The 14,521-nt window shown below is 41.3% G+C and overlaps 1 protein-coding gene across 2 annotated transcripts in view; it reads left to right on the forward strand.

The window, feature by feature from the left end:
- The window catches only part of THEM4 (thioesterase superfamily member 4), a 33,529-nt gene extending 23,286 nt beyond the window's left edge, over positions 1-10,243 (forward strand). Inside the window, exons 5-6 of one of the 2 annotated variants that reach the window (XM_032267560.1) lie at positions 6,434-6,558; positions 9,833-9,935. In XM_032267560.1, coding sequence (XP_032123451.1) covers positions 6,434-6,558; positions 9,833-9,927 — 220 coding nt within the window. In that variant the 3' untranslated portion in view covers positions 9,928-9,935. Of the gene's footprint in view, positions 1-6,433; positions 6,559-9,255 lie in introns of both variants that reach the window. The other variant, XM_032267561.1, reaches the window with a different exon arrangement.
- Positions 10,244-14,521: the final 4,278 nt, after the last annotated feature.

Genomic DNA, 14,521 nt, shown 5'->3' on the forward strand with positions numbered 1-14,521 from the left:
GCCTGTAATCCTTGAACCTGGGAGGTGGGGGTAGCAGTGAGCTGAGATTGCACCACTGCACTCCAGCCTGGGTGACAGAGCAAGGAAGACTCCATCTCAAAAAAAAAAATTAAAAAGCACAATTAAATCCTTTGTTCTTAGTAAAAATTTAGTTAGACGTTTTGTAACTCTGATATGGTTTGGCTTTGTGTCCTCACCCAAATCTCATCTAGAGTTGTAATCCCCATGTGTTGAGGGAGGGACCTGGTGAGAGGTGACTGGATCATGGGGGTGGTTTCCCCCAAGCTGTTCTAGTGATAGTGAGTTCTCAGAAGATATGATGGTTTAAAAGTGTTTGGCAGGCCAGGCACAGTGGCCCACGCCTGTAATCCCAGCACTTTGGGAGACGAAAGTGGGTGGATCACCTGAGGTCAGGAGTTCGAGACCAGCCTGACCAACGGGGTGAAACCCTGTCTCTACTAAAAATACAAAAAAATTACTCAAGCGTGGCAGCGCATGCCTGTAATCCCAACTGCTCAGGAGGCTGAGGCAGGACAATCACTTAAACCTGGGAGTTGCAGTGAGCTGAGAATGTGCCACTGCACTTCAGCCTGGGCAACAGAGTCAGACTCCATCTCAAAAATAAATAAATAAAAGCATTTGGCATAACCCCTCCCCACACCTGCCTTCATGTAAGATATGCTTTGCTTCCCCTTCCCCATCACTTTTTCCATGATTATAAGTTTCTTAAAGCCTCCCTAGCCATGCAGAACTGTGAGTCAATTAAACCTCTTTTCTTTGTAAATTACCCAGTCTCAGGTAGTTCTTTGTGGTAGCTTCAAAGCAAAATAAAACAAACTCTCATGATTTTTATAATCTCACAGCCCAGTAAATCATTTCTCCCTACAAGTTATTTTCCCCTTCCACTGAAATTTAATCAGGTGTTCATTCGTCAGATCCATATGCTCAGTGATGGTGGTGGTAGTTGTATTAGTAAATACACTAAATTAGTTACCAGCTCGATTGTTCCAGTTTAGTATTGAGATATATCCCATCAGTAGATCAACATGCCCACCTCAACTAAGTCATTTGGCAGATGGAACAAGCTGAAATGCAAAATGGGAAATGGAACTTTGTATCAGACCAATGGAGATTTTAATCCCACGTGTCCCACAAAATAGCCATATAGCTTCAGCAAATTACCTAACCTCTCTGGGCCTCAGTTTCCTCATCCATTAACCAAAGACAATAATACTTTTCTTAAAGATATATTTAGAGGATCAGAGTTAATGTATTTAGAGCTAGCAACTTAATATGTTAAATGAAGCTTTTTAATTATTATTTTCAGATCTAGGTTTAGCAGAAAGAGAGAGAAATTACCCTGAATCCAGCACAGAGAAAAAAGGAAATGGAAAATGTAGCTGAAGCTATAGTAGACAAATAAAAAGATCAAATATGCTCTAATTAGAGTCCTAGAAAAATAGAATAATCAGAGATTCAGTATTTAAGGAAATAATGGGTGAGCATATTTGAGAACTAAAGAAAATCACAAATTGACAATATAGAAAGCAATATATATCAAGCTAGATTTTAAAAGTATATCTAGAGACATTAAAGAGAAATTGGAGAATACTTAAGACAAAGAGATCCTAAAAGCAGAGCCAGGCTGGAGCAGCCATTACAGAGCAATCTTGGTTTTTAGAAGCATGAGGGCACCATTATACTGGCAGTCAACCTCTCAACAGCAACAGCAGAAGCCAGAAGACAATAAAACACCTGCCAAAAGAAAATGTCAGTCTAAACTAAAGCTGAAGTTCAAAAATCAGGGCAAAATGAAGGTGCTTTCATTCAAACAAATGGAGAGAAATTACGGAACAGCAGGACAACACCCAGGGAACTCCTAAATGGTGAACTTCAGAAAGAAGGAAAGCAATCCCAACAGGCAGGAAAATGAAAGGAAGAATCATGAGCAAATGAATTGGTAAACATGTAGATAAATGAAATCTAAATAGACTTTATAAGTAATAATGATGTCTAAATTCTGAGAATTGGCATGTTGCAATGGCTCATGCCTGTAGTCCTAGCTACTTGGGAAGTTGATCAGGAAGATCACTAGAGCCTAGGAGTTCAAGGTTGCAGTGTGCTGTGATTGCGCCACCGCACTCCAGCCTGGGGGACAGATTGAGAACCCATCTCTAAAAGGAATAAAAAGTAAAAATTTACAATAAATAAGCCATAGTGACTAACAAAAGGACAGCTAAAATACTGGACAACAATAGCATGTAGTTTGGGAGGAGATGAACAGAGTTAATATTTATACATCATATTTTTCAGTGGGGAGAATGATTAAAATGAGTATGTAACTAATGTCTAAAACAGTACAAGATCAAACAAGTAGTAAAACTCAATCTCTAAAAAAGCAAGGAGAAAAAGGGTTAGAAAAAGCAAGTCAAATAAAAAGCCAAAATAAGATGATAGAAATAATTCTAAATAAATCAGTAATGGCACTCTATAAATAGACCAAACCATCAGTTCAACGACAGATTATAAAATTGAATTTTAAATGTAAAAAACTAGAAACTATATGAGACATATTTTTTAAGTGACACCAAAAAGTTTGAAAGGAAGGGAAAATATGCTAGGCAAAAGGTAACCAGAAGAAAGCAGGTATCAGAAAAAATAATGAGCTGTAACGAAAGTAATATTGGGGACTAAGAAGGCTACTTTGTAATAATAAAATACTCAGTTCAATAGTAGGTAATAATAATTCTAAATCAATATGCATCTAATAAAGTCAAAGAGTTTAAATACAATTGGTATAATCATAGGGAGCAATTGACTAATTCACCTTTATATAGTGGAGATTCCAACACATTGTTTGCTTTTTTTTTTTTTTTTTTTGAGACAGAGTCGCTCTGTTGCCCAGGCTGGAGTTCAGTGGTACGATCTTGACTCTCTGCAACATCTGCCTGCCTGGTTCAAGCAAGTCTCCTGCCTCAGCCTCCTGAATAGCTGGGACTACAGGTGCACACCACCTTGCCCAGCTAATTTTTTGTATTTTTAGTAGAGACAGGGTTTCACCATGCTGGCCAGGCTGGTCTCGAACTCCTGACCTCGTGATCCACCTGCCTTAGCCTCCCAAAGTACTCGAATTACAGGCATGAGCCGCCATGCCTGGCCTGTTCTCAATTATTGATAGGTCAAGCAGACAAAAAAAACAGAATCAGAGCCAAGTGAGGTGGTGCACATCTATAGTCCCAGCTATTTGGGAGGCTAAGGTAGGAGGATCACTTTAGTCCAGGGGTTCAAGGCTGCAGTGCACTATGATAACGCCTGTAAATAGCCACTGAACTGCAGCCTGAGCAACATACTGAGACCCTGTCTCCAAAAAAAGAAAAAGCAATTAGAAAATGGAGGATTTAAACACCACAAGATAACAAGAATGGTTTATTAGACGAACATAGAACTCTGTATCCAATGATTACAGAAAAACATACTTTTTTTACCCAGCACACATTTTCAAAAATTGATCATGTTTATAAATTAAGTCTCAATAAATTTTTCTTTTTCTTTTTTTGAGACAGAATTTTGCTCTTGTTACGCAGGCTGGAGTGCAATGGCATGATCTCGGCTCACCACAACCTCTGCCTCCCAGATTCAAGCGATTCTCCTGCCTCAGCCTCCTGAGTAGCTGGGATTACTTGCATGCACCACCACGCCCAGCTAATTTTGTATTTTTAGTAGAGACAGGTTTTCTCTACATTGGTCAGGCTGGTCTCAAACTCCTGACCTCAGGTGATCCACCCACCTTGGCCTCCCAAAGTGCTGAGATTACAGGCATGAGCCACCGCGCCCAGCCTCAGAATCAGAATCTTAGAAGCAAAGTTCTGTGGCCACATTAAATTTGAGGCAAAAAATAAAATCACTTCAAAAAAAAAATCCATAGTAAATTAGAGTAACACTAGCTAGTGTAACTCCTACATTTCACTATCCTAAACCTGTAGGCTTTTTTGGTTTACCTAATAGTCCCATGTTGTTCTCCTGCCCTCACGAAGTGATTGAGAGACCCAGACCCCTTCCAGAGTGTGACTACTTCTTCCTCTTAGAGCCTCAGTGTCTTCTTTATTGAACTATTCAGGCTTTCTAATCATTTTATTCTTAGTTTTGTTTTTTTGGTTTTTTTTTTTTGAGACAGAGTCTCACTCCGTCACCTAGCACCAGGCTGGAGTGCAGTGGCACGATCTTGGCCCACTGCAACCTCCACCTCCTGGGTTCAAGCAATTCTCCTGCCTCAACCTCCCGAGTAGCTGGGACTACAGGCGCGTGCCACCATGCCCAGCTAATTTTTGTATTTTTACTAGAGACAGGGTTTCACCATGTTGGCCAGGATGGTCTCGATCTCTTGACCTCGTGATCTGCCCACCTCGGCCTCCCAAAGTGCTGGGATTATTATTCTTAGTTTTAATAACATTTTTGAAATTTTTTCCATTTCATCTGTATTTTCAAATGAATTGACATAAAGTTATTCATAATATTCACAAATTCTCAATTATTAAAAATTTCGGCTAAATCTATATCCTTTTTGGCCACAATAGTATTTATGTATGCTCTCTCTCATTGTCTTGATCTATCTTGCCAGAGATTATTAGTCTTTTCAAAGAGTTATCTTTTGGCTTTGTTATGCCTTTCTATTGTGTATGTATATGTGTGGGTGCGTGTATATAGACATATATAAACATACAAATATATGGTTTTTCTTTTTAAATGTTGCTTTTATCTTTGTTACCACTTTTCTGCCTCTAATACAAATCTAATTAAGTTGTCTAGCAAACCTAGACTGAGGAAAACGAGCTAAAGCCAGTTTCCTATGCCAATCAAACTGATCTGTGCCTAAATATTAGTTACATTTCGAAAATTATACATTATAGTTGTTACATTATTTTGTATTTTCTGAAACATTTTCTGTTAGTCTCTATACTAATCTAGGACTTTCTGCTGCAAGGCCAACTCAACTCTCACTAGCTTAAGCAAAAAAGGGAATATATTGGCTTGTATGGTTGAGAAGTCAGGTGTGGCTGGGTGCATATTCAGCAATGTCATTAGGAATCTCAGCCACACTTCCTTCTAGATCTGCTTCATCCTCGCATAGCCTTTCCCAGTGTAGTGGCACAATGGCCAGACCAGCCAGGCTTGTGTCTAGCAACCCTAGTGCCTCAGAGGAAAAGAACCCAGCCCCAAGGTCTCCAGCACAAGTCCAGGATTCGCTGTTTTAGAGTGTGCTCACCCCCACAACCAATCACTATGTGTATGTGGAGTGGGGGGATCATCATTCAATGCCAGTCAACCTACATGGGCTAAGAATGAGGGAGAGGTGGTTCTGTGACAAAAGGGGTACATGAGTGTATGAAAGAGAGAATGAAGGGAGGGTAGGGGGTGGATAAATGAAAAGAGTCATGTTAGTAAAAAAGGGAGATCCTAGGCAGATGAGAACACCTAATGTTCTCTGGGTCTTGGTAAACCTTGAATTGGCTCAGCAAAAGAGCAAAGGAAAAGCTAATGGGAGTGGAAGTATTAAAAGGCCATTGAAAGGAAAACTGGGCAGAGAGATCATCACAGCGATAACTTCCTTTCTGCCTGGAGTAGTTCTGTCATCCACTTGGTGGTACCACAGGGGCACAAAACACATTTCTGTGCTCTACCTTCTGTTTCTACCAGCTGAAATTTCACCTTTAAAGACATACCCTTTTCAGTGTGATATGTATCTCCAGGACTCCCAGAAACGTCTGTGGCCGCTAGTCACATGTAGCTATTTAAAGTATAAATTAATTAAAATTAAATAAATTTAAGGACTCAGCTTCTCAGTTATGCTACCCACATTGCAAGTGCTCATTAGGCACATGTGACTACCATATTGGACAGCTCAGATATGGAACATATGTATAATCACAGAAAGTTCTATTGGACGGTACTGGCTTAGTGCAGTAAGCTGTTACCAGCAATTTGTTGCTATCAGGTGTCTTTATAGTGACCATTACTCAGAATTGGATGAGAAATGTTGATATGACAGAAGAAATGAGAGAAGCTGCCTGGGACCATGTGTTGGAACTGTTTTCACTTCTTTAAAGGATTTTAGCTCCCTTAGGACTTTGCAGTAGATCTCCAGATAGGATAGTCTCTGCCATCACAGAGCTGGAATTCCTGATGATCCCTTTGAAACAAGCCCAGAGAGGCATCCAGAGACTGCAGCCCAATAGCCACCTGAGAGCAGTGGTGGTTGGGAGAAATGGGACATGAGAGGCTGCTGGTGTCAGAGCCCTTGAGGAATGTGTTGTCTAAGGCAGTCAGTGCTCATTGCTGTCAGGTGTCATAAATTTCTACCCCTTGTCATGCACTTGATCATCTTTTACTGTTGATAACAACTGATATTTTTTTTCTTTTTCTTTTTATTCTGCAGACCTGTCCCTCTTTGTTCTGTTGTTGTGATAAATTGCCAACTTGATAAAGTTGAAGGAAGGAAAATTTTTATCTCCTGTAGTGTTCAAAGTGTTGATGAGAAAACCCTATACTCAGAGGCAACAAGTAAGTAGCTGGTCTGAACTTCTTCAGGTTTGTTTGGGTTGGGTTGTCAGTTTTGTTGATCGGTTGGTTTGGGTTTTGTGGGGGACGGGGGTATTTTGGTTTGCTTTGGTTTTTTGCCTTTGTATTATAACCCATACATGCCCAAAAATTCTTCATTCCCTGTCATGCAAAGAAAAAGTTAAAGATATTCTTGGCCAGGTGTGATGCCTCACACCTGTAATACCAGCACTTTGGAAGGCCAAGATGGGCAGATCACTTGAGGGCAGGAGTTCGAGACCAGCCTGACCAACATGGAGAAACGCCATCTCTTTTTTTTTTTTTTTTTTTTTTTGAGACGGAGTTTCGCTCTTGTTACCCAGGCTAGAGTGCAATGGCGCGATCTCGGCTCACCGCAACCTCCGCCTCCTGGGTTCAGGCAATTCTCCTGCCTCAGCCTCCTGAGTAGCTGGGATTACAGGTACGCGCCACCATGCCCAGCTGATTTTTTGTATTTTTAGTAGAGACGGGGTTTCACCATGTTGACCAGGATGGTCTCGATCTCTTGACCTCGTGATCCACCCGCCTCGGCCTCCCAAAGTGCTGGGATTACAGGCTTGAGCCACCGCGCCCGGCAAGAGAAACGCCATCTCTACTAAAAAATATAAAATTAGCCAGGCGTGATGGCTCATGCCTGTAATCCCAGCTACTTCGGCGGCTAAGGCAACAGAATCGCTTGAACCCGGGAGGTGGAGGTTGCAGTGAGCCAAGATCACACCACTGTACTCCAGCCTGGGCAACAAGAGTGAAAATTCATCTCAAAAAAAATATTCTTATACATTGCTAGTAAAGGGCAAATTGCCAACATCTATCAAAATTACAGCCCAGTGCAGAAGCTTACGCCTATAATCCCAGCACTTTGGGAGCCTGAGGTGGGAGAATCACTTGAGCCCAGGAGTTCAAGACCAGCCTTGGCAATGTGGCGAGAGCCCATCTCTACAAAAAACACAAAAATTAGCTGGGCATGGTAGTGTGCACCTGTAGTCCCAGCTACTTGGGAGGCTGAGGTGGGAGGATCCCTTGAGGCCGGGAGACGGAAGTTGCAGTGAGCTGAATTCATGCCTCTGCAGTCCAGCCTGGGTGACAGCCACCTTTTGCAAAAAAAAAAAAAAAAAAAAATTTACAAAGTGAGGTGCCCTTTGACCCACCTCCAGGACTTTGTCTCACAGGTATAGTAACTGTGCAAAATTACGATGTATTAGACTGCTATAGGATTTGTGCTTGTCACTCATGCAACATTATTTGCAATAGCAAAAGATTGACAAAACATAGCTATCCATCAATAGGAGACGGGTTAAAGAACTACAGCTCACCTATGAACTATATTATATGTGTGTGCCATTAAAAAATTGTGAAATGTTGTGATGCCGTAAATAAGAAAAATGTGTCTACACTTATGTGTGTGTAGATTGTCTCAGGAAAATCATGAGTACACACATGACTTGTGTACTTCCCAGGAGTACTGAGTTTCATCCATGTTGTTGGCTGTATTCACTCATTTGAACTACCGTGTAACACTCCATGTGTGACTTTCCCACAATGAATGTCTCTCTTCCGATGACAGGCCTCTGACTATTACAAATGGTGCTGCTGTGCACATTCTTGTTCATGTCTCCTGGTGGTGTGCATGGGCGAGAGCTTGGCGTATACTTAGGAGTAGAATTTCTGGGTAGCAGGGTATTGTGAGTGTATAGCAGCTTTACAGAGGAATGCCACATTGTTTTTTAAGGCTGTACCCAATTAAACTCCCGCCAGCAATATATGAGATTCTTTTGATTCTCATCTTCTCTAGCAATTAGTGAAGTCAGACTTCATGATTTTTGCCAGTCAAATGGTTATAAAATGGCTTCTCGATGTGATCTTCATTTGCATTTCTCTGATTACCTATGTGACTGAGTGTCTTTTCATGTGTTTATTGACTATATTTTTTCCCATTCAGTGAAATTTTTGTTTGTTTACCTTTTTTTTTCAATTTTTTTCTCATTTTCTGACTGATTTATAGCGTTCTTTATATATTTTATATTAGAACAATTCTTTCGTTGGATATATAAGTTGTTACACATACATCCTTCTAGTGTGTAAGTTGTCTTTTATTTGCTTTAAGATATCTTCCTTATGAACAGAAGCTTTTAATGTTAATTTAGTTGCATTTATTAGATTTTTCCCTTTATGGCCAATGCTTTTTGTATCTTTATATCTTGTTTAAGAAAGTAACTTCCTCTTAAGTATCAAGCATTTGCAGGAATGATGGATAAAAGGAGCAGGTGGTAAATAATAATTTAAATCCACAGTCAATTTAAGAACTCCATTCCAGGCTGCAGTTTATACTTTCTGTCTCACTAAACCTTTCAATATCATAAAGGTGCCAGATGGTTCACTTGTAATTTTAGTTCTTTGCATTTCTCTATCTCTAATGGAAGTAGTAATCAACCATGAAATGGCCAAGCGGTGAGAACCTGGTTACCCAGGGAGAGGTAATACAGTATTGTGATCTTCAAAAGTTGATTCTTGATTTGGCTGAAAAATGAGAGTGGACAGATAGACCGAAGGTACAAATGTGACTCTCAAATCCTTCTTTTGTATATGTCTTTCTATTTAAAGTAGTCCCTCAGATTGAAGTTAGTTGACATATAATCATCTGCTGTTATTTTGTTTGTTTAGGCTTATTTGTAAAGCTGGAACCTAAGTCTGACATAAAGAGCTGCTGATGAACTCCATCCCGTCCTGCGTAAGGCTCTCTCCCCGCCAAAAGACGCGGTTGTCCCCCTAATACTCTGCTTCGTCACTGCCGAATCCCTGTAGGGAGAAGCCTGCCAGCAATGACCTTCTGAAACAGCATTCCGAATAGAAGGAGATTCCGTTTCCACCTTCTCAACTTTTTAACACAGAAATACTTCCTGCGAGCATATCAACAACTCAGGCCGGGCGCTGTGGCCCACGCCTATAATCCTAGGACTTTGGGAGGCCGAGGCGGGTGGATTGCCTGAGCTCAGGAGTTCAAAACCAGTCTGGGCAACATGGTGAAACATCGTCTCTACTAAAATAATTAGAAAGTAGCCAGGCATGGCAGTGTGCACCTATAGTTCCAGCTACTTGGGAGGCTGAGGCAGGAGAATTGCTTGAACCCAGGAGGTGGCGGTTGCAGTGAGCTGAGATCATGCCACTACACTCCAGCCTGAGCAACAGAATGAGACCCCGTTTCAAAAAAGACAAAAAAACCCTCTTTGTGTCCCCTTAGGATATGCGTCTGCTTCTCCTGAGATTTCAGTGGGCTCTTGCTGTACGTGTGTAACATCTGCTCCGCTGCGGACTGGAGAAATAAATGTGTATTGAAACTTTTACTGCAAACTTGAAAATGCTAGAAAACCAGGCATGAAGAATAAATACACGGTGGGAGTACACACAGGCGTGTGCGTATGCAAAGTTAGAAAGCTAGGTTTGTTGTATCTGAACACGTGAATCTTTTTGTCAGAGTAGGAAGCACAACTAGATCCTATAGGAATTGATACCTCAAATCTGTTGTCTAGGATTCTAGAGATTAAACCACTGCCATTTTTAGCACAGGCTGTGCTGTTGTGTCTTACCAACAGCATAGGTTTTCATCACTGGAAGGAGCCCGTGTTCATTTCCTGGGGCTGCTATAACAAAGTAGTACAAACCGGGTGGTTTAGACCAACAAAAACTCGTTGTCTCTCAGTTCTGGAGGCTAGAAATTCAAAATCAAGGTGTTGACTAAGGCCATTATCCTTCTGAAGGTGCTGGGGAAGTAGCTGTCCGTGCTTCCCTCCTGGCTTCTGGGAGCCTCAGGTGTTCCTTGGCTTCTATATGCATCATTCCAGTCCTCTGTCTTCACATGGCATTCCCTCTGTGTGTCTCCACAGTGTCTTCCCTCTGTGCATACCTATTTCTGTGTCCAAATCTCCCCCTTTATTAGGAAATTGGTCATAATGAGCCCACCTGAATGACCTCATTTTAACTTGATTACCTCTATAAAAACTGTATTTCCAAATAAAGTGACATTATGAGATACTGAAGATTAGGATCTCAACATACCTTTTTGGGAGGACACAATTCAACTGGTAAAAGAGCCTCGACAAGACTAAACAATGAATGGAGAGACTATGTTCTGGAAAACATATTCAGCTTCCGAATGCAGGCAATCGATTATTTGAGCTTCCGTTTCTTTCCTTTCTTTACCCTTATTAAGAATTTAAGCTGAACCATATGAAATCACTATTTTGAAGGTCAGAATGATCAAATATTGACAATTTCCAACCTAATAACTTAGGGATAGCCTTGTGGTACCCTGCCTAGTCATCCTTCCGCAGCCGGAAGATCAGCTGGAGCCCTCCATTGCCAGAGCTGACTGACCTGGGGTGGCCAAGCCAGAAGAAGACCCAGGTCCTAGAAGGTCTGTCTCTAGTGCCCACCCCCAGTTCCCAAGCTGCAACAAGGGCCCAGTAGGCATAGGGGCACTACAGAAGTGAAGCTGGCAGTTCCTTCTCCCGGAAACTCTGAGAGAACCTGAGAAAGAGCCCAGGAGATGGCTGGGCTCACAACTCTACAAGTTACAGGTCTGGCAACAGCCACCCTCTATTCCGTCTTCCAACAAATCCTGAAACTTCAAAGAGTGGGCTTGTATGAGAACGGTACTTCACATGTTAAAAGATACGACTGAAGGAGCGAGCCAGCGCTGCCCATTTAGCTACGTTCACTTCACTGGTCGGGAGGAAGTTTAGACAGTGAAGGTACTGTACTCCCATCGCTGGATTTCTCTGGCGGGCTTGCAGAACTGCTATGGCACACCAGACCTCCACCCAAGTGAAAGAGCCTAACTGAAAGAGTGCCACATTACCAGTTTTTCTTCCTGTTAAGTATGCCTGCCTCACTTTGTATCCACTTTTTTTGCCCCCTTTCTATCCACTTTTACAGTTTCATTTCTCACAGTGGTTTGCTCGTGTCCAGGTTACATTACATCATATGAGTGAGATGCTGCACAAGAGCAACTAAGGAAAAAGCTCAGTCACCGTTACATAGGGTTCCCCATAGCCAGTAAGGGAAAAATGGCTTCCTGCTTTGCGGCAGACTGAGGCTTCACCATGCCGTGGCGCTCTTGCCTTCATCAAGTTATATTTTCACAAGTATGTAAGATGGCAAAAGGGGCAGGAAGAAGGAAGGAGATGCCATCAGAATTGTTGCCAGCTCCACTCCATCACTGGCTTGCTGTGTGACCTAATGGAACTATTCTCATTTCCTGTTTCCTTTTTACTTTTTTTTTTTTTTTCCCTTTGAGACAGGGTCTGGCTCTGTCACCAGGCTGGAGCGCAGAGGCATGATCTTGGCTCACTGCAACTTCTACCTCCCAGGTTCAAGCAATTCTCCTGCCTCAGCCTCCCAAGTAGCTGAGACTACAGGTGTGCACCACCGAACCTGGCTGATTTTTCTATTGTTTGTAGAGACAGGGTTTGCCATGTTGCCCAGGCTGGTCTTGAACTCCTGAGCTTAAGTGATCCTCCCACCTCTGCCTCCCAAAGTGCTGGGATTACAGGTGTGAGCCACCTCACCTGGCCTCCTATTCCTTTCTTCGCACCAGTGCTAACATTTTGAATGAATATTAGGAATTGATGCTGGTTAGTGTTAGAGTAACTTGAAACTATCAGTGTAAACACAATTATGCCATGAATTTTTGCTCTCCCAGGTTTCTAAATGTCTGAGAAACAATAAAATGAGAGTCACGTACAGAAATACATTGTTGGAAGAATTTTTTTAAATGCAAAGTGAGATTAAGTTTTTTTCTCTGATGGGAAGATGGAATGAAACAGGAAGTTAAGAAAAAACCTTTTGTTCTATATTAAGGAAGCTCATATCCTACACGTTCCTATATTCCGTGCCCCATTATCTTCTTGGGACCCTTAACCTTCTCTTCTGGGGAATTATGAGTCCAAATTATTGTCTGACCTAAACATGACCATTATGGAACCCTAGTCAAACATTTTTCAGGGCCAAGTATACAACATCCTCTGTGATGGAGACAATGCGGCAATCTTTCAAATTTAAGTAACAAAATAAGTCACGAATTTTATGTCTCCGGAAAGTTTGAAGTTTCACTTGATAGTATTCTTGGTCTGGCACTACTCTGACCAGTTTAGAATTACAGAATTGGTGGCTGGACGCAGTGGCTCACGCCTATAATTCCTTAACTTTGGGAGACCAAGGTGGGTGGATCACGAGGTCAGGAGTTTGAGACCAGCCTGGCCAAGATGGTGAAACCCCGTCTCTACTAAAAATACAAAAATTAGCCCGGCACGGCAGCGGGTGCCTGTAATCCCAGCTACTTGGGAGGCTGAGACAGGAGAATCTCTTGAACCCAGAAGGCAGAGGTTGCAGTGAGCCAAGATCACGCCACTGCACTCTAGCCTGGGCGACAGAGCAAGACTAGTCTCAAGAAAAAAAAAAAAAAATTAAAGAATTGGTTTATTCCTTCTCTTAATTATAGATTTTCTTTTTAAAAGAATTTTTTTTTTTTTTTTTTTTTTTTTTTTTTTTTAAAGAGACAGGGGTTTCACCATGTTGGCCAGGCTGGTCTCGAACTTCTGGCCTCAAGTGATCCACCCACCTTGGCCTCCCAAAGTGCTGGGATTACAGGCGTGAGCCACCGCACCCCGCCAATTATAGATTTAAAATGAAGTGGGCTGCAGGCAAAGATACCATAAGGGGTAAAAAAGGCAAAACTACAGATCAATATCCTGTATGAGTACAGACGTAAAAATACTTAACAAGATACAAGCAAACGAAATTCAATAACACATTTAAAAGATTATATGCTACAACTAAGTGGAATTTATCCCAGAAATGCACAGGAGGTTCAATGTAAGAAAATAATGTAATACACCACATTAATACTTCAAAGAGAGTGAAACCACATGATCATCTCAATTGCTGCAAGGAATGGCACTTGACAAAATCCAACACCCTTTCATGACAAAAAGCACCCAGAAAACTAGGAATAGAAAAGGACTACCTGAACATAATCTAGAAAAATGCACAGCTGATATCAGTGATAAAAGACAGAAAGCTTTCCCCTAACATTAGGAACAAGATAAGGATTTTCACTTTCACTACTGCTATTCAATGTAGTAGTACGGGAAGTCCTAGCCAGAGGAATTAAGCAAGAAAAACAAAAACAACTTGCAAATTTAGGAAGAAGTGAATCGATCTCTATTTGCAGATGATGTGTCTATATAGAAAATCTCAAATAATTCACCAAAAAAACTAACACAAAGTTGCAGGGTACAAAACTTTATAAAAATTAAAAACTTTTGTGCATTAAAGAACATTTTCAATAAAGTGAAAAAAGCCCTACATAATGGGGAAAATATTTGCAAATTATATATCCAATAAGGTGTTAGCATTCAGAATATATAGAGAATTCTTACAACTCAATAACAAAAAGAACTCAATTTAAAAATGGGCAAAGAACTTGAATGGACATTTATCCAAAAAAGATACGGAAACGACGCCAGGCGCGGTGGCTCACGCCTGTAATCCCAGCACTTTGGGAGGCCAAGGCGGGTGGATCACCTGAGGCCAGGAGTTCAAGACCAGCCTGACCAACATGGTGAAACCCTGTCTTAAAAATAAATAAATAAAAATAAAATAAGTTTTAAAAATAAATAATTTTAAACAGATATGGAAGTGGCCAACAGTATATGAAAAGATCCTCAATGTCACTAATCATTAGAAAAATGCAAATCAAAACCACAATGACCACTTCACACCTACTGAAATGCCTATAATTTTTTTTTTTTTTGAGATGGAGTTTCACTCTTGTTGCCTAGGTTGGAGTGCAATGGTGCAATCTGGGTTCACTGCAACCTCCGCCTCCCAGGTTCAAGTGATTCTCCTGCCTCAGCCTCCCAAGTAGCTG

Source organism: Sapajus apella, unplaced genomic scaffold (assembly GCF_009761245.1).
Source record: "Sapajus apella isolate SASKATOON/1434 unplaced genomic scaffold, GSC_monkey_1.0 scaffold169, whole genome shotgun sequence".
NCBI lineage: Eukaryota > Metazoa > Chordata > Mammalia > Primates > Cebidae > Sapajus > Sapajus apella.